Here is a 24,508-nt window from a genome sequence, read left to right on the forward strand (position 1 = left end):
ATGAACTCTCATGTAAAATTTCATAAAGATCGGTCCAGTAGTTTGGTCTGAATCGCTCTACACACACACACGCACAGACACACACAGACACACACACAGACACACACACACACACACATACACCATGACCCTCGTCTCGATTCCCCCTCTATGTTAAAACATTTAGTCAAAACTTGACTAAATGTAAAAAAGGACAGTCATTCCTCGTTTTCCTCGTGCATATCAAACCGAGTATGAGGGAGTGACCTAAATCATTCACTGATAGCAAACGACCCTTCGAAGCTGCAATACAGCTTGGGGACAAGCAAAGGCACAAGACACCGGTTTGAAGAAATAAAAATCACCAGTGTCTTTACACCCTATATAACAATCAATCAATGGCTTATATCGCGCGTATTCCGTGGGTACAGTTCTAAGCGCAGGGATTTTTAATTTTTTAATTTTAAAAAAAATTTTTTTATGCAATTTATATCGCGCACATATTCAAGGCGCAGGGATTTATTTATGCCGTGTGAGATGAAATTATTTTAATAATAATAATAATAATAAATGAGCATTTATATAGCGCAACATCATAACTTTACAATTATGCTCTTTGCGCTTGACACATTTAAAATTCAAACACAGTTATACAAGCATTTACATCTACATTCATAGTCAGCAACGCTTGATTAAAAGCATACACCATCAAACATACATTACAACAGATTCTTCCACTAATTAAGTAATAAAAACATGAATAAAATAGGTAGTAAAAACAAGGAAATACCAGCTAAATACCCTTAATCAAACAGAACATGTTATTAATACTGAAAAACAGCCCTAAATGTGTATACACATTATCACATTATCACTAAAACAACAAATACACTACATGTAGCCTACTGATGGACTGAGAAAACAAAATCAGGGGTTGTATTTCTTGAAGAGGTGCGTTTTAAGTGCTCGTTTGAATGCTTGGGGTGACTGAGAGTGGCGGATGTGAAAGGGGAGAGAATTCCAGTGTGTGGGTGCGCAGAAAGTAAAAGTGCGTTGTCCGTATGTTTTGGTTTTGGTGTGTGGAATGGTGAGGATGCGACAGTCAGAAGAGGCACGGAGTTGTCTTGCTGGAGAATAGACGGTGAGGAGTTCAGAGAAGTAAGCAGGAGACGAGCCAGAAAAGAAGTTAAAGCAGAGGGTGGACAGTTTGTAGTCAATGCGGGCTTGAATAGGTAACCAGTGCAGTGTGTGAAGAAGTGGTGTTGCGTGATCTCGTTTTCGTGCTTTCAGAATGAGGCGTGCTGCCGAGTTTTGGACTTTTTGTAGTTTATGCAGGAGATACAGAGGACAGCCAGAGAGAAGAGAGTTGCAGTAGTCGAGTTTAGAAAGAACAAAGGCACAGACAAGAGTGTTAGTTGTTTGAGAGGAGAGTGTGTGGCGAATGGTGCTGATCTTACGAAGCTCAAAATAAGCTGCTCTACAGACTAAAGATATATGTTTGTTAAGGGTCATGTCAGATGAAAGGGTGAATCCAAGGTTTCTAGCTGATGGGGAGAAAAGAATGTCGGTGTCGCCTACTTGAACAGAAACGGGTTGGGGAGAGGGAAATGTAGTGTTCTTCTTTTTGCACAGTAAGACTTCAGTCTTATCATCATTCAGCTTAAGTTTGTTATCGATCATCCAAGATTTAACATCAGTGATGCATGTCTGAATGGTCTGGGGCGGAATGTGTCTCTGCAGGGGGACTGGGTTTATACAGTTGGGTGTCATCAGCAAAAGACTGATTTAAGACAGAATGGTTTTGAATCAGTGTGGAGAGGGGCTTAGTGTACATGATGAAAAGGATGGGACCGAGTACTGAACCTTGAGGAACGCCGAAAGAAAGTGGGGCTGGAGCAGACATCTGGCCATCGACAAGCACAGCCTGAGTCCTGCCAATGAGATAGGACTCGAGCCATGCCAGCGGTGGACCGGAGATGCCGTACAGAGTCTGAAGTCTATGGAGAAGCGTGACATGATCAATCGTGTCGAACGCTGCAGAAAGGTCAAGTAGGGTAAGCACTGACACATCACCACCATCCAGAGCAGACAGAATGTCACTGATTACTTTAAGTAGGGCTGTCTCAGTACAATGAGAAGGGCGATAAGCGGACTGAGAGTGCGAGATCAAATCATGGGTGTTCAAATATGACAACAGCTGCTTCAAAACTACCTTTTCAAAAACTTTGGACAAGAATGATAAATTAGATACAGGACGATAGTTTTTCAAAATATTGACATCAAGACTAGGTTTTTTGAGAAGTGGTTTGACAAGTGCAGTTTTGAACAATGATGGAAAAACACCACATAACAGGCTATCATTGACAATTTGAGTAAGAGTTGGCAACAACACATCAAGATTCTCAAAAAGCAGTGGTGTGGGTATGGCATCAAGTGGACAAGTTGTTGGTTTTGACTTCAGAATAATGGATTTAAGGTCTTTTTCACTGATTGGCTGAAATGATGTAAAAGAACAATCAGTGGGAACATCAACATGACTGGAGGAAGCAGAATGTGCACCCATCTGATCAAGTTCAGAACGAATATCTGAAACCTTCTTGATAAAATATTCACTGAATACATCTGGCAGCTGACTAGCGGGGAAAACAGTGGGAAGTGGGGATACCTTACTGCGGCCGGTCAACCGGCTGCAAATATCGAACAGTTTTTTGCTTGAATCGCAGGCAATAATCTGGGTTTGGAGGAAGGTTGTCTTTGCTGCGTGTACTAACTTAGTTACAATGTCCTTTGCTCCTTGAAATATTTGTTTATGAACAGTAAGACCAGTCTTGAGATACCTGCGCTCAGCACGCCTACGGTCACATTTGGCATCACGCAGTTCGACACAGATATCGGAATACCACGGTGCGGACTTGGACGGACGGACAGGGCGACGTGAAACGGGGGCATGGACATCAAGAGCAGCACGAAGTGTGGCATCAAGTTGGTCAGCGGAGGGGGAGGGGGGCAGCGCGTTCTGCAGCTCGTCCCTAAAAGCGTCTTTATCCATCGTACGGAGACAGCGGACAGACTTAAACATGGGTGGAGGAGGAGGACACTGGGTCATCAGATCAAACAAAACACAAAAATGATCTGAGGCTAAGGCGTGTGTAACAGACACAGATTGAACAATATGATCATCAGGCCTATGCATAACCCAATCCAGTATGTGATTCTTCTTGTGCGTTGGATGACTGACTGACTGTGTGAATTGAAAAACATCTAAAATATCTAACATCTTGACAGTGGAAGGGTGGTTGCAGTCATCAAAATGAACATTGATATCACCAAGCAAAACAGGAGTTCCAGACAAAGTGTTACAATGGTCAACAAGGTCATGAAATTCAGAGAAAAACATGGCATCAGTCAATTTGTTCTTTGAGTTTGGAGGAGGCCTATAGATGCAAAACAACTGAACTGGTTTCTGATGTAGGGCTAGTGTCACTTGTACACACTCAAAGGATGGATGTGTAAATGGCAGTACCGAATTAAACGACACATGACTAGAAAGAGAGTTTTTGAAGATCACTGCTATTCCACCACCGCGAGTGACACTGCTGGGAAACGATCGGAGGGAATAGTTTGCTGGTGTCAAGTCAACAATAACACTGTCATCACCGTTCTCCTTGAGCCAAGTCTCGGTTAAAATCAAAATGTCTAGGTTATTGTCTGTAACAAACTCGACGATTTCTGTTCTTTTACATGCTTGCTGAGTTGAAGAAACAGACTGAGCGTTGAAAAGTGCGATGCGGAGAGGTGTGATGGTGGAAGTGGGGAGTAAGGTGTGTGATCGAGACTTACAGTCTTTTGGCGTCGGTAGCACTGCCCCATTCCTTCGACGTGGTCTACGACGATGTCCCCTGTGTGCCTTCTTTGGAGGGATGCGTAGGCATGGTAGCTGATGGCAGTGAATGCCAAGGTCGTGAAGACGACGACACAGCGACGAAGTGTCACTGGGTACACAGCTGGAGGCAGATCGAGGCGACGAGGAAGGCCCAGACTGACGATCAGGTAATCCAAGTACGGGAGGCACTGCAGTACTGCTCGGGTTCAAGTCCAACAGGTGCTCTCTGGTGAAACAGTGACGATCAGAGCGAACACCGATATGCACACGAGGTAGGCCTACGGCTACGGGTACGCGTGCACTGTAAGCGGCGTAAACAAGCGCACTGTCATCGCTGCTTGCCAACTGGCTGAGCAAGTCGCTGAAGAGGCCAACTGAGCACTGCACAGTGATGGCTAGCCAAACGACGAAGATGGAGAAAGCTCTGAGATCCATGGACAGAATGCGTAGAAAATTATACCACTGTGTAGACAGTTCCATCAGACAACTTCTGGTAGTAAAATCAATTGATAAAAACTTTGATAAAATAGGTAATTTGGTAAAAAGTAGTGAGAGGTCACGTCAGGTGTGTCAATCCCCGCTCATGAACACTACTCATTTTACACAATACATCACGCATTCACATCGACCAGCAGATCGCAGCCATTTCGACGCATATCCTACTTTTCACGGCCTATTATTCCAAGTCACACGGGTATTTTGGTGGACATTTTTATCTATGCCTATACAATTTTGCCAGGAAAGACCCTTTTGTCAATCGTGGGATCTTTAACGTGCACACCCCAATGTAGTGTACACGAAGGGACCTCGGTTTTTCGTCTCATCCGAAAGACTAGCACTTGAACCCACCACCTAGGTTAGGATTAGAAGGGAGGGGGGGGGGGGGGGGGGAGAAAATTGCTAACGCCCTGACCCAGGGTCGAACTCGCAACCTCTCGCTTCCGAGCGCAAGTGCGTTACCACTCGGCCACCCAGTCCATGTTCAAGAAAAGGTTCTATAAAGACAACCAAACATGTGTCTGCTTTGTTGTTACGTTATCTTGCTGCCAAAAATAAAAGAAAGAAAAAAGAAAAAAGTTCCTCTTCTGTAATGTACCTTGTTCAATATCGGGTGCTGTTAACCCGTGATTTGTAAAAATGTAAAACAATTTTACAAATCACGTCAAACCTAAAACCGCGATTTGTAAAAATGTAAATTTTTTTTATTTTTTTTCATGTCTTTCTTGTCCCATCGCTGAGAAATTCGGATCGCTTCCTTCCAGTGGAAAGCTAGCAGCAACAGAGTCGTGCTACCGCAAAGTCAAGGGATCCATTAGATATTTTGTTTCTTTATTGTCCGATGGCTTAGAGTTCGGATCGCTTCCTCCCAGAAGAAAGCTAGCAGCAATAGAGTCGCGCTACCCCAAAGTCAAGGGATCTATTAGATTTTTGTTTTTCATTTCTTTATTGTCCCATCGCAGGGAAATTCGGGTCGCTTCCTCCCAATGGAAAGCTAGCAGCAAAAGAGTCGCGCTACCCCCAAATCAAGGGACCGATTAGATTTTTTTTCTCATTTCTTTACTAGATTGTCCCATCGCTGGGAAATTCAGATCGCTTCCTCCCAACGGAAAGCTAGCAGCAACAGAGTATTATTGCTTATTGCTGCTAGCTTTCCAGTTGGAGGAAGTGACCCGAATTTCCCAGCGATGAGACAATCTAGTATTGTACTGAAAAATCAAAAAATCTAATAGATCCATTGACTTTGGGGCAGCGCGACTCTCCCAATAAACATGCCAGAACTGGGCCATTGCTGGCGTTTTGATGGCAATGCCAGTTGCCAGAACTACTGCCATCAAAGGCCCACTTATGGCCCAATGCTGGCATATTACCCGTATGCACATTGGCAAATTGATGGGCCATCACTGGCAAGCCAGCACTTTGCCAGCAAAAACCCATCATTTATTTGCTGGCTTTTTGATGGCTTGCCATCATTTTGCCAGCAATTTGCCAGCAATTTTCCAGCAAAAACCCATCATTTATTTGATGGCTTTTTGATGGCTTGCCATCATTTTGCCAGCAAAAACCCATAATTTATTTGATGGCTTTTTGATGGCTTGCCATCATTTTGCCAGAATTTTGCCAGCAAAAACCCATCATTTATTTGATGGCTTATTGATGGCTTGCCATCAAAAACCCAGCATTTTGCCAGCATTTCGCCAGCATTTTGCCAGCATTTTGCAGGTTTTTAGTTCCATATAAAAAAAACTTTTTTCCATATATTTTCCGTTAATGGCCCTTTATCTGCTGAAATTACCGGGCCAGTTGTGGCCCGGCAAAATGCCATATTTCTGTCTTTACCATTGCCAGCAAAATGCCAATAAGTTGCAGGAAATATACCAATACCACTGATTCGGATAGAATGACGGCTCTATTCATGTACTCGATCTGCACAGTCTTGTTAGCCCATAGATGGTTGTTAGAAGTCTATAAATATGCTTTGTTTTGTCATTTTTTACTGTGAATGTAATAACAATAACAAAACACAGCACATCAATGGACTTTTCAACCCATGCTGGCGGCAAGACGTGCGCAAATAAAGCAAAGGGCAATGCTGTCAAGCTGTACATTAGCAATATGCATATGCGTAATTATCAAATTCATCAGTAAAATGCAATTGAAATGCTAATCACATTTGTCGTGTAACTTATCTGGCAAGTAAAGGCAGTGGTTTTGACAGAATATCGTCATCAACGCAGTTATAGCGGGCACAACAACAATACAGTAATATATATTAAAAACAAAAGTGTAAAGCTTCCAAACAGCAACGACTCATTACCGAAACATTACACTTACAGAAACGTACGCTTTGTTTTCAGTTGCTCACTGTTTTATTTTATTTGTACAGCGTTCTAAATTTCACACTCGAGACATGATGACCAAAGGCAGGAATGTTTCTTGTTCACTTCCCAGTAAACCTCCGTAGGATTGTCTTGATTCTGTCATTTCTCTGTTCGCATCCGCAACGTTGAGATAACGCTTCTTTTCTTTGTCCTGACGTCGTAGCCTACGGTAAGCCATTGAAACTCTCAAGTCCTCCTGCCGTTCACCTCTTGAAACATGAAAGCAAACGAGTTTTGTTGGTTTTAATTCATTATTCCATATCACACACACACACACACACACACACACACACACACACACACACACACACACACACACACACACAACCAAACAACCAAACAAACGCAAGCATACACGCAGGCATGCAAGCAAACAGCACACGCACGCACGCACGCGCGCGCGCTCACACACACACACGCGCACACACACACGCGCACACACACACGCGCACACACACACACACACACACACACACACACACACACACACACACATACACACACAGAGGCATTCTCACAGAGAGGACGACTTCTTGTAATCTATCATATTTTCTGAACTGACTAAAATGCCAAGCAGAAGTAAGGGGTCAACAGGAATATGTATTTTGATCTAACCTGCGAAGCTTACGTTGTCTCGGACAGCTCTCTTGCGTTTCTCTCAGGAACTGAGACCCAGGCGAGCTGCATCTTATCCAGTTGGGCAGTCAGACACTTGCACAAATCTTTGTCCTGGAGTGAATAGACACATACTCAATGTCAACATTCACAAGATGCAATTTGTTTGGTTACAAGTAAGCTTATGGTAATGCCTATGGTGCTTTTCTTTTGACAGAGACAAAACAAACTCAATCACACAAAGAAAGGAAAAAGGCACACACACACACACACACACACACACACACACACACACACACACACACACACACACACACACACAACCGCGCGCGCGGGCGCACACACACACACACACACACACACAACCGCGCGCGCGGGCGCACACACACACACACACACACACACACACGCGCGCACGCGCGCAGATTCTTTCTTACAGAGAAGACGACTTCTTAAAGTCTATTATATTTTGCGAACTGACTCAAACGTCCAGCAGAAGAAAGTTGAAAAAAAGACCGACAACGGAGGAAAAGAACAAGAAGATACTAGATCTAACGCCGTTGCGACGACCTGCTCACACAACTGTTTGTGAAACTCACCACGCTTGCTTCTAGCCGGAGGAGATCGGACGCGTACTGAAATCGAAGAAGGTGCTTTGGAAATTCCTTGAAGTTGAATGCAAAACAAATAACCGGACATCTGCAGAACCACCGCGGGCCGGATTTAGTTGACAATGCGTCATCATCACGAGTGACGTCAAGATATTTCGACATTTGTTTGTACATTACGTCACTCCAAGTGAGAAAGTCATACCGCTGTGCTGTCGCAGATCTTCTTGCCAGCAATAATCCAGCATTGGCCCACTGCTGGCGTGCCAGCAAAAACCCACCTATAATTGCCAGCAAATCGCCACCTATGGCCCAATGCTGGCAAACAAGCACTGGGCCATCAATGGCGTGCCAACAGTGGGCCAATTAAGGCATTTTACTGGCCGACAATAATACTGGAATGCCAGAGAAGGGCCAGTGATGGCAAGCCATAACTGGGCCTTTGTTGGCAAACCATAATTGGCCCAGTGTTGGTTTTTTTATGGCCAGCTTTACCAAACTTGCCAGCAAAAAGCCAGCAGTGGCCCAGTTCTGGCATGTTTATTGGGTCTGTTGCTGCTAGTTTTCCATTGGGAGGAAGGGACCCGAATTTCCAAGTGATGGGACAAGAAATACACACACAAAAATATATATAATAGATTCCTTGACTTTGGGGTAGCACGTCCTTAGCGTATCACCAATTCTTGTCCCAAATAGAAATATTTTCTGAGAGGACGTTAACTCCCCCCCCTTTAATTTTTTAGGGTAGCACGACTCTGTTGCTGCTAGCTTTCCACTGGGAGGAAGTGACCCTAATTTCCCAGCGATGGGACAATCTAGTAATGAACAAAAAATCTGAACAAAAAATCTAATAGATCCCTTGACTTTTGGGGTAGCGCGACTCTGTTGCTGCTAGCTTTCCATTGGGAGGAAGCGACCCGAATTTCCCAGCGATGGAAGAATAAAGAAATGAATAAAAAATTCGAATAGATCCCTTGACTTTTGGGTAGCGCGACTCTATTGCTGCTAGCTTTCCAGTTGGAGGAAGTGACCCGAATTTCCCAGCGATGAGACAATCTAGTAATGAAAAAAAAAAATCTGATAGATCCCTTGACTTGGGGATAGTGCGACTCTGTTGCTGCTAGCTTTCCATTGGGTGGAAGCGACCCGCCTTTCGCAGCGTTGGGACAATCTAGTAATGAAAAAAAAATCAAAAAAAAATCTAATAGATCCCTTGACTTAAGGGTAACGCGACTCTGTTGCTGCTAGCTTTTCATTGGGAAGAAGCGACCCGAATCTTCCAGCGATGAGACAATCTAGAAATCTAATAGATCCCTTGACTTGGGATGTGAAGCTAATGGGATGGAGGCGAAATGGGATAACGGCGATCCAGGATTGCGCCAAAATGGGAAGTGGAGCATGTACATGACATGGTGGTAAAATGACACTTGGCCTGAGAAATGTCGCCAAAATGGGATGGGGTCGAATTGGGATAACGGCGAAACGGGACTAATAGATCCCTTGACTTTGGGGTAGTGCGACTCTGTCACTGCTAGCTTTCCACTGGGAGGAAGCGACCGGAATTTCCCAACGATGGGACATCCTAGTAATGAAAAAAAAAAAAAAAATCTTAAAATTAACAGAGTCGCGCTACCCCAAAAGTTATGGAACGCGAAAAGGGTCAAATGATCGATCAGAATGATCGATCAAAATGATCGATCATTTTTGCGTTTGACCCTTTCCGCCACGCGCGCGGAAAGGGTCAAACGATCGATCAAAACGATCGATCAAAACGATGGATCATTTTCGCGTTTGACCCTTTCCGCCACGCGCGCGGAAAGGGTCAAACGATCGATCAAAACGATCGATCAAAACGATCGATCATTTTCGCGTTTGACCCTTTCCGCCACGCGCGCGGAAAGGGTCAAACGATCGATCAAAACGATCGATCAAAATGATCGATCCTTTTGCGCTGTTTCCGGAAAATCATGGAACGGATTAGCACAAGGAACGCAACTAGAAATTAAAATGAGTAGATTGCGTGTTCTGATGCGGCGTGAAGGAGCATGAAATATCAAGAGAAATAAACAAAAAATCTGCTTGTTTTAGCGAGTACATTTTGGGGTGTGTAGTTAAAATTACTGTGTGAAAAGTGTTTGGCGCGAAGCGTTCGTCTGCAACAGATCTAGATGTGCCACTTTCAGCACGTATACAGGAACGTGTACGAGTAACGTCATTATTAATCACCGCAGGTTTTGCCTCTGTTTAGGCATCCGTAATGGTGTTTCTATGGGCCAAAGACCCGTGGTGACGAAATCATGGTCAGAGGTCAATCTCGGTTCATCCAACGTCGCTTACTTGGTTCACCTGTCCACTACAGCCCTGCAAAGCCAGTGTGCAGGTTAGTCAGAGTTAGCAGGAGTTTCACGCCTACCACTAAAGATTCATCATGTTTTCAACAACTGGTGAAGTATTTGTTCTATCTGTAAAATGTCAGATTTTATGTTCTGTGGTAAGCTAATGTAATCTTAGTTAAAGCTGTGGTCTATTTATGACTATCCGGCGCTACGAGTTTGAAAAGATAGGGCTGAGAATCATGTACAGAATTCTGAAGAGCGAACGCGGCCCGACCTATACGGCGTGTTTGACCTTGAGAGCTTCAGTCAACGCTTCAATTTTGCCGTGGTAACATCCGGTTTGTTCTCTCAGAGCTGAGCATACTTGTCAAGAGGGATTGAGCAGAAAAAATAAACGCCTTAGCAGAGATTTGAACTAAAGCATTCTGTCAATATTACACTGTGTCTGTATGTGTGTGTAAAGCCATATTGGGACAAAACTTCTGTACGGATTTTCAAATTTTTTCCAGTTCGCAAAAGTTGAGGTCGAACTGTCACGGCCACATTTTTAAATCAATCTTTTTGCAATTGTTGTCAGACAATCGTCGTTCCAGGTTTTTGTTTTTGTTTTCTTTATGTTTTCTTTCTTTCTGTGATTGACTACTTGATTGTTTACTTACACGTACAAATTCTGTACACACACAAAATCTTCTCTTATTGCAGATCAAAGCCGCGCATTTTCCATCGAAGTGGGACAAAGAAATGGGTCATGGCTATGCACTAACAGGCCAGTAGGTCAGTGTGGTGGACCGCTAAGGCCGGACACCGTGTATGGCGTGATGGCCGTCTTCTGTACCTCTGCTGCCTGTACCTACTCTCCGCCTTCATTCAAGTTCAGGACTCTCAAGCAGCCAGGTGAGCGTTGTTTCACCGACCTGAAGCTGGGTGTCTGTGAGTCGCTCTGGATACTGTGTATTGGAGTGTTAAGTCTCTGAAAAAAATGAAGGCTTTTCGTGATCTAATAGATAAGTCACACACTTCTCTAATGAAACCTTGGTTTTTTTTGTCACGAGTTGCAGTGGCATCAAAACATGCAGTTACGTTAAACAGGAGCACCGATGCTTGTTACAGTAAATGACCTGGGGCCGTTGTACTCATCATCTGCAACCGAACTAGCAAGTCTTGATGAAGACGCTGCTCTACTCGAATATACACCGTACATTCGATGACAATTACAATATCAGTTTCAGGAAAATACCTACCTCTGCTCATATAAATCGTTGCTGCCGCGAAAGGAAATCTAGTGGGTTCTTTTCGTGTAGAACTATATTTCAACATGTGTTGTCTTAGGCAGATGCGTACATTTCTTCAGCAACAAGAACCAGTCCTTTGCTGATTCCTATACTTGCAGCATGCACACGTACTGATCGATGGATTGTGTAGAACTGCTTCCGGTGCTGGGTAACAGTTGTTTTAAGATTTTGAGTTGCATTTGTTTGACGGGGTTATCCCCTGCTAAGTATTGCTTTGTGCGTTCAGTCACAGAGGATGATAACTCCACGGTCCTGGCTGCCGGTCTGTCAGTTGTCTTCCTTCTTCTCACTTTCGGGTCCGGCGCTGCCTACTACATGTACAAGAAGCAACAGAAGTAAGTGACGTACCACTTGAACACTTAACTCCCACATGATAGCAAATTCCAACTTACTGAACCAGATAACGACAAACTGGCTTAATAAAAAACAAGTCGCGTAAGGCGAAATTACTACATTTAGTCAAGCTGTGGAACTCACAGAATGAAACTGAACGTAGTCCGCCGCTAGTGCAAAAGGCAGTGAAAGTGACGAGCCTGTTTGGCGCGGCAGCGGTTGCGCTGTGCTTCATAGCACGCTTTACTGTACCTCTCTTCGTTTTAACTTTCTGAGCGTGTTTTTAATCCAAACATATCAAATCTATATGTTTTTGGAATCAGGAACCGACAAGGAATAAGATGAAATAGTTTTTAAATCGATTTCGGAAATTTAATTTTGATCATAATTTTTATATTTTTAATTGTCAGAGATTGTTTTTAATCCAAATATAACATATGTATATGTTTTTGGAATCAGACAATGACGAAGAATAAGATGAAATTGTTTTTGGATCGTTTAATAAAAAAATAATTTTAATTAAAAGTTTCCGATTTTTAATGACCAAACTCACTCATTAGTTTTTAAGCCACCAAGCTGAAATGCAATACCAAACCCCGGCCTTCGTCGAAGATTGCTTTGTCAAAAATTTCAATCAATTTAATTGAAAAATGAGGGTGTGACAGTGCCGCCTCAACTTTTACAAAAAGCCGGATATGACGTCATCAAAGGTATTTATCGAAAAAATGAAAAAAACGTCCGGGGATATCATACCCAGGAACTCTCAGTCAAATTTCATAAAGATCGGCCCAGTAGTTTAGTCTGAATCGCTCTACACACACACACAGACACACACACACAGACACACACAGACACACACACACACACATACACCACGACCCTCGTCTCGATTCCCCCCTCTATGTTAAAACATTTAGTCAAAACTTGATTAAATGTAATGAATGAGACGCATGGCCACTATACACAAGTACCTCACCACAGACGCTACAGCCAATCTTGTCACTTCTACCATTCTCTCTCGTCTTGACTATTGTAACTCCCTTCTTGCTGGACTTCCCGCTTCTTCTATATATCGTCTTCAACGCATTCAAAACAGCTCTGCCCGTCTTGTCCTTGAAAAGAAAAAGAAAGACCACATCACCCCTCTGTTGCAACAACTCCACTGGCTACCCATCTCACATAGGATCAAATACAAGCTCAACACTCTCACATACAAATGCCTCAACAAGCTTGCTCATTCCTATCTCTCTGATTCCCTCTCACTCTATCAACCTTCCCGGCCACTCCGCTCCTCAAACGACAACCTCAAACTCAACATACCTCACACAAAGCTCAAAACTGCAGGCCAACTCTCCTTTTTCTGTCAAGCCCCCACCAACTGGAACTCACTACCTCTCCCCCTCCGTCAACAACAGTCTTTAGAAGCATTTAAATCTGGCCTCAAGACTTTTCTTTTTCCTAAATAATCCTCAGACTACAGTGCCCCGCTACTCCTCCCCCCCCCCCCTCACCCATCTCACCCGCAAGCCTAAATCATAATTATTGTTTGAAATTTTCTTTTCTTTTTCATGCTTACTATTGAGTGCCGTGTCTCTGTGTTGTTGCCTTGTCATCTTCATGCAATTTATGCGTAAGTGTATGTGAGTATGCTTGAGTTGTTAATGCGAAATATTGTGTATGAGTGCGCCTTGAGTCGCCTTGTGGTGAGATATGTGCGCGTTATAAATTCTCGTATCATTATTATTATTATTATGGACGGACAGACAGACAAACTGACAGAGGGTTCGCATGTGAGAGAGATAATAGATGCGGTGTGGTTACACACGCGACCATATTACTATGTGCTTTATTTTCAGTAAAATGAGACCTCATTGACGGGTTTCAAAACTCAAGTTTTTCCGGAATATTGCATAAATACAGCTTTTAAAGTAATCGACGCCTGATCAACGTTTCGCGTGAAATACAGCTAAGTAACGATCGTGAACATATGTGTCAATTTATAACATATTCCCTTTCAACAGAGAAAAGTTGATTAATGGTGTATGCCTGAGTGGAAGTGTGCCCTTAAGGTATGTTCAAGACTACAGGTATCTGTGGTTGTTTATGTGATGGTTTGCACGCGAAGGAAGGCATGTTGGAGTACAGGGAAGTGTGATGTGTTGTGTGTGACAGGCCGCGTGCCCCTGTGCAGCCCGAGTCCCCCACGGAACCTACACAGGTCATGGAGGAGGTGTGTCGCAGCAGGTCAGGCTCCAACCCCAAACCCCTCCCCGACGTCCCCCCTCCCCCATTCCCACCTTCCGTTTGTTCCTTTGTGGGTTGATTTGGTGGTTGGTTGGTTCGTTTGTTTGCTTCCTTTGTTTGGGGTGCGTACCGCTTTTACTACGTGTCATTTGCACGACGTGTTGTCTTTGTCATACCTCTCAACTACGTAGATTATTGCCACATGTCATCTGTGTGTGAACAGACAAGCTGCAGGCATTTCAACCTGCTGATACCATAACTACATAATGAGTTCTTCCTTCCAGGGGAATTACCACTACACTTACCTTACTGGCGAGGGTGGAGAGATAAAAAGAGATGGAGGTTGGGGCAGGGAGGGGCTGTCCCACTTTTTTGTTACCACAGTCCCCAGTCTGAATATTTGGGGGATAGAAGATTTGATCGTATAAACAGCGCATGCGAAACATAACATACACAGGAAGTGCCGAGGTCAGACTGACTGGACCTGACGGGTCTCATTTACCGTGTTTATCCAACTCAAACAGCCAACTTTCCGCCAGCACAGATTAGGTACGGAGCAGCGATTGTCTGACCGCTCCTCGTCGAGTCTTCTGTCAGTTTTCATCTTCACGCCAGTTGTTGTTGTTGTTGTTTGTCACAAGTTGTTTGTTGTTTGTTGGTTGTTGTTGTTGTTGTTGTTGTTGTTGCAGGTGGTGTCAATTTGACACACACACACACACACACACACACACACACACACACACACACACACACACACACACACACACACACTCACACTGTGTTGAAAACGTGTTACAGAGAGTTTGTTCAAAAGTGGAACATCGTACACTGGAATCAGTAGGCTCAGTCTTGAATGTTTGCAAGGTGAACAAGAGGCAAAGCCTTCACGGCTCACGTAAGAAATCGACAAACGGTAACACAAACTCAATCACTCCGTCACACATACACACACACAGTATAAGCATACCGTCGCGATATAACCTTGAAAGGTTGAAAACGACGTTAAACACCAAATAAAGAAAGAAAGAAACAGTAAGCATAAGTGATACGGTGCAAGAGTGCGAGACACTAGATCTAGATCTGTCTGTCTGTAGCCTACTTTTTACATTTAGTCAAGTTTTGACTAAATGTTTTAACATAGAGGGGGGAATCGAGACGAGGGTCGTGGTGTATGTGCGTGTGTGTGTGTGTGTGTGTGTGTGTCTGTCTGTCTGTGTGTGTGTGTGTGTAGAGCGATTCAGACTAAACTACTGGGCCGATCTTTATGAAATTTGACATGAGAGTTCCTGGGTATGATATCCTCAGACGTTTTTTTCATTTTTTTGATAAATGTCTTTGATGACGTCATATCCGGCTTTTCGTGAAAGTTGAGGCGGCACTGTCACGCCCTCATTTTTCAACCAAATTGGTTGAAATTTTGGTCAAGTAATCTTCGACGAAGCCCGGACTTTGGTATTGCATTTCAGCGTGGTGGCTTAAAAATTAATTAATGACTTTGGTTATTAAAAATCTGAAAATTGTAAAAAAAAATTTTTTTTTATAAAACGATCCAAATTTACGTTCATCTTATTCTCCATCATTTTCTGATTCCAAAAACATATAAATATGTTATATTTGGATTAACAACAAGCTCTGAAAATTAAATATATAAAAATTATTATCAAATTTTTTTTTCGAAATCAATTTAAAAACACTTTCATCTTATTCCTTGTCGGTTCCTGATTCCAAAAACATATAGATATGATATGTTTGGATTAAAAACACGCTCAGAAAGTTAAAACGAAGAGAGCTACAGAAAAGCGTGCTATCCTTCTCAGCGCAACGAATACCCCGCTCTTCTTGTCAATTCCACTGGCACTGCCTTTGCCACGGGCGGTGGAGTGACGATGCTACGAGTATACGGTCTTGCTGCGTTGCGTTGCGTTCAGTTTCATTCTGTGAGTTCGACAGCTACTTGACTAAATGTTGTATTTTCGCCTTACGCGACTTGTTACATTTAGTCAAGTTTTGACTAAATGTTTTAACGTAGAGGGGGGAATCGAGACGAGGGTCGTGGTGTATGTGCGTGTGTGTGTGTGTGTGTGTAGAGCGATTCAGACTAAACTACTGGACCGATCTTTATGAAATTTGACATGAGAGTTTCTGGGTATGAAATCCCCGGACGTTTTTTTCATTTTTTTGATAAATGTCTTTGATGACGTCATATCCGGCTTTTCGTGAAAGTTGAGGCGGCACTGTCACGCCCTCATTTTTCAACCAAATTGGTTGAAATTTTGGTCAAGTAATCTTCGACGAAGCCCGGACTTCGGTATTGCATTTCAGCTTGGTGGCTTAAAAATTAATTAATGACTTTGGTCATTAAAAATCTGAAAATTGTAAAAAAAAATAAAAATTTATAAAACGATCCAAATTTACGTTCATCTTATTCTCCATCATTTTCTGATTCCAAAAACATATAAATATGTTATATTTGGATTAAAAACAAGCTCTGAAAATTAAATATATAAAAATTATTATCAAAATTAAATTGTCGAAATCAATTTAAAAACACTTTCATCTTATTCCTTGTCGGTTCCTGATTCCAAAAACATATAGATATGATATGTTTGGATTAAAAACACGCTCAGAAAGTTAAAACAAAGAGAGGTACAGAAAAACGTGCTATCCTTCTTAGCGCAACTACTACCCCGCTCTTTTTGTCAATTTCACTGCCTTTGCCATGAGCGGTGGACTGACGATGCTACGAGTATACGGTCTTGCTGAAAAATGGCATTGCGTTCAGTTTCATTCTGTGTGTTCGACAGCTACTTGACTAAATGTTGTGTTTTCGCCTTACGCGACTTGTTACATTTAGTCAAGTTTTGACTAAATGTTTTAACGTAGAGGGGGAATCGAGACGAGGGTCGTGGTGTCTGTCTGTGCGTGTGTGTGTGTAGAGCGATTCAGACTAAACTACTGGACCGATCTTTATGAAATTTTACATGAGAGTTCCTGGGAATGATATCCCTGGACGTTTTTTTCTTTTTTTCGATAAATGTCTTTGATGACGTCATATCCGGCTTTTTGTAAAAGTTGAGGCGGCACTGTCACACCCTCATTTTTTAATGAAATTGATTGAAATTTTGGCCAAGCAATCTTCGACGAAGGCCGGACTTCGGTATTGCATTTCATCTTGGTGGCTTAAAAATTAATTAATGACTTGGTCATTAAAAATCTGAAAATTGTAAAAAAAACATTTTTTTTTTATAAAACGATCCAAATTTACGTTCATCTTATTCTTCATCATTTCCGGATTCCAAAAACATATAAATATGTTATATTCGGATTAAAAACAAGCTCTGACAATTAAAAATATAAAAATTATGATAAAATTAAATTTTCGAAATCAATTTAAAACACTTTCATCTTATTCCTTGTCGGTTCCTGATTCCAAAAACATATAGATATGATATGTTTGGATTAAAAACACGCTCAGAAAGTTAAAACGAAGAGAGGTACAATAAAGCGTGCTATAATTATGAAGCACAGCGCAACCGCTACCGCGCCAAACAGGCTCGTCACTTTCACTGCCTTTTGCACTAGCGGCGGACTACGTTCAGTTTCATTCTGTGAGTTCCACAGCTTGACTAAATGTAGTAATTTCGCCTTACGCGACTTCTTAGTACTTACGGGGACACGACTGCCAGATGGCCAGATCGACATTGCGCTTTCGACACGCGTTTAAGAGTTTTCCGAGTTTTCCGAGTTGATTCAACCAAAGACTGTTGATTTGGTCCAGAAGAAGATACTTTTATCATTAGTTTGAAACCATGAAAATGAGTGAAACTTTCTGCTAGTTCTCACAATCCGCAAGAAAACGAAGCAGCTGGCAGGCCGAAACGACTCAAAATCCGCGACCGACAACTCTGTCAGCACAAGAAGAGACGCCGCAGCGTTAGCCTGGCAGTGATGTCATCCGAGGAACCCGATAAGGCCGCTGCGAAGTTTACAGTACAATGCAGAGTACAGCTGGGCATCTGTAATGCTGTACGCGTGATTGATTCTTGCACAAAGTAAAGTATTAGGGTGGTGGTATCTTCTCAGGACCCATGTTCCCATCTTCTCTTCTTTGATCTGACCAACTGCAACCTTCACAAGTTATTTCTAAAGTGGTTCACATGCTGTTGCTACTCCCCCAGTCCACCCGGTTAAACCATAAAGTTGCTCAACCACAGACCCTCGTGTCCCTGGTCAGCAAACACTTTACACTGAAGAAGGTCCGCTTGAGGTGTCACACCAATTACCGTGTACGTGTGAGGTACTGAATTCAAGACAAAAACCAACTCTGTCGGTGGGAAAATCTAGGAAAGAGATAATGACAATAGGCCTACCTCTTCAGTTACTCACTCAAGTAGGTAGACAAGATGAGATAAAGGGAAGAGAGACGAAGACAAAGATGAAACAGTAGGATCTAGTGTGGAAAATGGGGGAGGGGGGTTCGGCCGCAAAAAAATCAAAGATGAATTTGTCAAACTGTGATTGTGATGGTTACCGTGTGTGTGTGTGTGTGTGTGTAGGGGGGGGGGGGGGAGAGGGAGGGAGATACAGACAGAGAGATTGACTGACAGACAAACATAAAGACAGAGACGATTGATAAACGTTCTTTATCACTACTTGTCGATAGCACTACATCTGTTATCACTACGTGTTTTATGGCTCTCTGTCTCTGTCTTTATGTTTGTCTGTCTGTCAATCTCTCTGTCTCTCTCTCCCCCCTCCTCACTCTCTCTCATTCTGTCGTAGTGTGTGTGTGTGTGTGTGTGTGTGTGTGTGTCTGTGTGTGTCTGTGTCTGTACTGTGTGTGTGTGTGTCTGTGTCTGTACTGTGTGTGTGTGTGTGTGTGTCTCATTTATTTTACTTTCACCTTTTTGTTCTACCCCAATGGGTATTATCTGTATCTTAGCCGTTGGTGTCTTCGTCATTATCCTCCTCCTCCTCCTCTTGCATTTAATTTTGCTCATTTTTGTTGGAAATGGTGTTGATGTGTTTGGTTGCATGTATGTGGGATAGTATGTTGTTCCTCGCCACTTTCATCCGCACAGGTTGACTTTAAAATACCTGGTGATTCTGACACTGCCGACTTTTACCACCGTCATGCCACAGGGTGTTCTATATCTTGTTTTTACAGACCAGTACCAGTGGACGACTTCTTTGACCACGTAGAACAGCTGCACAAAGATTCCAATTTGGGATTTTCCAACGAGTACAGGGTACGGAAAAATTGTCTTGATTCATAACTTCTTAATTTGATAATAAACGGAATTTTGAAATAAACTTGGCCAAAATATTATTACAACAAATTTCAAACACAAATTAAAGCATTACTTCCCGTGCCATTTCATTAAAACTTTTGGATCAAATATTTCTTTTACAGCGATCACGTGACCGCCGCTCAAGTAAGGGTACCCTCAGATTGTTTTGTTTTGCTACCTTGCGTATTTCGCGTGCTATGCTATTCCTACTGATGCAGGTGTCCATTTTTATGGGTATCATGTCAAAAAGCGCTACATTTTAGCAATGACAAAGTGGATTTCTTTGAAACTTTCAGAATATTTTACCAACATACTAGAAATACTTTGTGCGAAAGTTTGGATCGTTACGGTTGTTTATCCAGATGTTATGCAATGTTTCGGAAAATGTTGTTAAACTCGTCATAGAATTGTTTACTTGTGTCAAAAAATTCATGACTTTGCATATCTACAGATAAATGATTGATACAGATTTTGTCCAAGTTTCATTTACGTGTAGCCGCTGGCGTTTATTTGCTAGTCATACAAACACATGAGAAACAAGTCGCGAAAGGCGAAATAACAACATTTAGTCAAGCTGTCGAACTCACAGAATGAAACTGAACGCACTGCATTTTTTCACCAAGACCGCATACATAGAGAATACTACATGGCTTGCTGTGTCGTACCAGATTTACACGCGTTGTTTTTTTAAATATTGAACTGCGAGCGAAAGCGAGCTGTTCACTATTTGAAAAAGCAACGAGTGTAAATCTGGTACGACACAGCAAGCCATGTAGTATTCTGTTTATCCTACATACTGTATTTACGTGTATATTACTGAAAATGTCTCGCAGTCGAGGCAGCTAAAATGAAGACGCTTGTTTTGGAACCTCGATCTCTTCTAAAACCTCGTGCAATCTATTACGTCAAAGCAAAGAAACCTCACTCTCAAAGTCTGGCGTGACGTGTTAGTTCTAAAGATTCATCGAGGGTAATTAGCGAGCGCAATTTTTGTTTCTATAATGACGTTTGTCTCGGTGACTTTGGCATCATAAGCAGTGGAAAAACAGGTCCCTGCCAGACTTGCTTGACATGACCTCATTTACATGATATACACACGTGTGATTTGAACGATTATTATCTCACGGGTGTCTCTCTCACGTATGTAGGATAATCGTAGTTTCATCAGTCCACCGCTCGTGGCAGTGAAATCGACAAGCCAGAATAGTGCGGTAATAGTCGCGCTGAGCAGAATAACACGCTTTTCTGTATTTCTATTCTTTTCAGCGTACTGAGTTTGTTTTTAAAGGCACAGTAAGCCTCCCGTAAACCATCACAGAGCTCCCCGAGCGTCTACATATAGTACAAGCATACTTCCATTTGAACGCTCACCGAACGGGAACATCCTGGCTGCTTTCTGTCGAGCGTGAGACATTTTCAAAGAATTTATTTTCGTGGACTTGGCCTCAACAACAATGGCGCCTCGTTTTGGTGCTGGACGGCTGTTATGAATACCGGAATTCACGCCCGGACAGTAAGCCTCCCGTAAACCATCACAGATACTGTCAGGCTTTTACACACAGTACAAACACCCTTCCATTTGAACGCTCACCAAACTGACGGGAACATCCTAGGTGCCCTACGTAAAGAGCGAGCAATTTTTAAAGAATTAATTTTGCAGATTGTCTCGAACACTTTTTGGACCCATCCTGAACTCAGGTCAAACATGAGTTACTTCCCTTCGGGTCTCATTCTATCGATGTAAACTGGCGATAGCCGTGAATCGATGATTATCAAAATGTTTTTGGACCGTGGTGCGTTTTTGTGCTAGACCTAACTTTTAAAATCTAAATAATAAATTGACAGCTTGCAACACAAACATTCTTTAATCATAAAAGAATTCTTTTTTCATCAAGACAAGATCAGTACAATTCGAAGTTGTGAAAGTTTGAAAAAAGAAAAGCCCGGAAGCAGGGTCACGCAAGGGTCGTAGCAGACGACGCCGGTTTATCAGTGCATATCGCCGTTCCTCTCAACAGTCAAAAGCCATCGGTAGAGTTCTTGTGAACCACAGCCGTTTGTTTCGTGCATAAAAACGTGCTATTGTAAATAGTCGCATTCAAATAACTAACTGACGACTACATTGTGAAAAAGGGAAACTGGATCACACGGGTTCACGATGGCTCAGGGGTAAGATAAACCACGCAAAAATAAATTCTTTGAAAATTGTTCGCTCTTTACGGAGGGCACCTAGGATGTTCTCAATCGGTGAGTGTTTAAATGAAAGGGTGTTTGTACTGTGTGTAAAAGCCTGACCGTATCTGTGATGGTTTACGGGAGGCTTACTGTGCCTTTAATCCAAACATATTATATCTATATGTTTTTGGAATCAGGGACCGACAAGGAATAAGATGAAATTGTTTCTAAATCGATTTTGGACAATTAATTGTTATCATAATTTTCATATTTTTAATTTTCAAAGCTTGTTTATAATCCAAATATAACGTATATGTTTTTGGAATCAGAAAATTACGAAGAATAAGATGGAATTGTTTTTGGAACTTTAAAAAAAATAATGTTAATGACAAGTTTCCGATTTTTAATGACCAAATTCATAATTATTTTTTAAGTCACCAAGCTGAAATGCAATACCAAAGTCCGGCCTTCGTCGAAGATTGCTTTGCCAAAATTTCAATCAATTTTATTGAAAAATGAGGGTGTGACAGTGTCACACACACACATGCATCACACACATGCGCAGCCAGTCAAACACCGACTCAATACGAATCTTGCATAATAAAGTTCCACAAACACAAATTGTAGCATAAGAGAAAATATTATTGTTCACTTAAAACATATTAAATTACATATTATTACCCAACTCACATATAGCAATTAACTCTAGTTCAGTGCTGGTAACGCTGTACGCGTTCCCCTTGGTAACAAGGGAGACCACCCTAAAAAAGAGTGATCCATCCCATAATATCAGACCGATGTCCGGTCCAACATCCGTATGCGTGCGCATACGCCGCCATTTGTATCATTCTCTCTCAGCGGTTCAACTGGGAAGGACGCTCCTGATGTACGCTCCTGCTGTCTTCAGCATTTTGTCATAGTCTTTGGCTTTGGCATCTCCCCTTGGTCGTCGCCTAGCTGTTCACCTTTACCTACTTGTGTGGTGAGATCTTTCCGTTTTGTTATAACTTTAGCGACGTTTTTCGTCGCTCGTTTTGTACTTGTGAAATTTTTCTGAAATTGTTTTTCTTGAAATTTTTCGTGAGTTCTTTCGCTATGGCGGAGGCTGCGCTTGTTGATAGCGTGAATAGGAAGCCGAGTTCGAGGCAGGTGCCTGACGATTCGCCTCCTAAACGTAGCTCGAGGAGAGAGAAGGGCGCAGGAAAATCCGCGTCTGTTTCTTCTGATTCAACTTCTGTTAAATCTCCCGTGTTAGCAGACGTCAGTTTAACTTCCGGTCAGGCTTGTTTACGTTCTGGCAAGAGTGGCGGTTCGCGCAAAAGAACTTCTTCTTCTGCTTCTGCTTCTGCTTCAACTTCAGATGGCTGCCCTGGGTTAGCGCCAGCTGAAGTTGCGTCTTTATTGTTGACTTTGAGCGCTCAAGTTTCGACACTTGCGTCGGAATTATCTTCCACTAGGGAGGAATTACGTGCGCTTCCGTCGGGTGTTTCTGATGTTCTCTCTTTAGCACAGTTACGGCAGTCTCCTGCAGTTCCGGCTTCGACTTCCGTTCAGCCTTCGGCGACTGTGACTCGGGCGGATGTCCATGCTTCGCAGGATGGGAGTACCAAGTTGGTGTCTCTTCTGAATGTGACACCAGTACAAGGTATGTCTACACCGCTTGCCGGTGTGCGAGCTCAGGGGGCTCTCTCTGGCGATGGATGTCGTGAGAGTTCTTATGAGCAGCGAAAGGACGAGCGCCTCCGTACGTCTCTTTATGAGAATATCGGGGACCGTTTTAGTCCTCTTCCGCCCAGGGGGCAGGAAGTGGTCGGTTCTGCCGACGATAAACGGTCTGATGTTCTGCCTCCTGGCTCCGAGCTTGATCTCGAGTCGGAGTGTAGGGCGGAAGACGGGGATGCCTCAGTGGTAGAGGATTCCCAACTGAATTTGCCCGCGAAGCTGTCAGCCGCAGTGGCGCTGGCGGCGGAAACGGCGTTCAGGTACTTTCCGGAAGGGGTGGTGAAGGACAAGGCTCAGCTTCACCCACCTCGCTCTGCTTTTGACGATTTCCGGAGTGCACAGGAGCAACGGCCTCGCTTCCGCTTCCGGGAATCGTCAACTATTGCCTATGAGATGGCTAACGTCTTGTGTGGTAAACGCAAACCGGCGGTGCCGTTGTTGGTTCAGCACGGCGAGGCCCCGGAAGACGTCGTCTCTTGGCTGGCTCAGCCTGGGGCTCGGGCTGCTTCCGGTGTTCCGAAGTTCAAGCTTACCCCTTATCCTTTGGATCTGATGGACTCTTTTGCTCTGCCGTCAGGGGCACTTCCGGTGACGCCGGAACTTGCTGCTTTGAGAGAAGACGGGTACAGTAGGGATAGAGTTGTCCCATGTACTGACGGTTCTCTCGCGGCTGTGGAGGAAGTTGGAAGGTCTTTGCTGGAACTCACGTCAGTGTCGGAGTCTCTGCAAAGGTCTTTGTCGAGATCGATTGCCACATCTCTTGATCCTTTTGAATTTCGGTTCGATGCGTCGCCGACAGATGTTTCCACACTGCTGGCTACTCTGGGCAAGGTGACTAGAGAACAGGTTGCTTTGTCTGCCCGGCTGTATACTCACGCAGTTCTGTCAAGGAGGTCAGCCTTCTTGTCGGGGTCCAGGTTTCGGGACACCGCGACTGTGGAGCGGCTGAAGGTCTCCCCTTTTGCTGAGGGGTCTCTCCTAGGGCAGGCGTCTTTCGATGCACTCCAGAAAGAGACGCAGGACGCGCGGGATGTAGCGATCGCGCGTTTGGCTTCACAGGGCTTCCAGAAGCCTCAGGGCAAGTCTCAGACTCAGGCGTTTTCTTCCGCTAAGCCTCAGACGTCTTCGTCAGGTGGTGGGAAGGCCCAGAA

General features: G+C 43.3%; 1 protein-coding gene across 1 annotated transcript in view; it reads left to right on the forward strand.

The window, feature by feature from the left end:
• The window catches only part of LOC138960779 (receptor-type tyrosine-protein phosphatase H-like), a 226,922-nt gene that overhangs the window by 153,279 nt on the left and 49,135 nt on the right, over nucleotides 1-24,508 (forward strand). The window contains exons 16-20 of the mRNA XM_070332426.1: nucleotides 10,213-10,344; nucleotides 11,003-11,194; nucleotides 11,819-11,927; nucleotides 14,098-14,169; nucleotides 19,337-19,418. Of these exons, the coding sequence (XP_070188527.1) occupies nucleotides 10,213-10,344; nucleotides 11,003-11,194; nucleotides 11,819-11,927; nucleotides 14,098-14,169; nucleotides 19,337-19,418 (587 nt within the window). The remainder of the gene's footprint in view (nucleotides 1-10,212; nucleotides 10,345-11,002; nucleotides 11,195-11,818; nucleotides 11,928-14,097; nucleotides 14,170-19,336; nucleotides 19,419-24,508) is intronic.

This window comes from Littorina saxatilis, linkage group LG3, assembly GCF_037325665.1.
Source record: "Littorina saxatilis isolate snail1 linkage group LG3, US_GU_Lsax_2.0, whole genome shotgun sequence".
Classification (NCBI taxonomy): Eukaryota; Metazoa; Mollusca; class Gastropoda; order Littorinimorpha; family Littorinidae; genus Littorina; species Littorina saxatilis.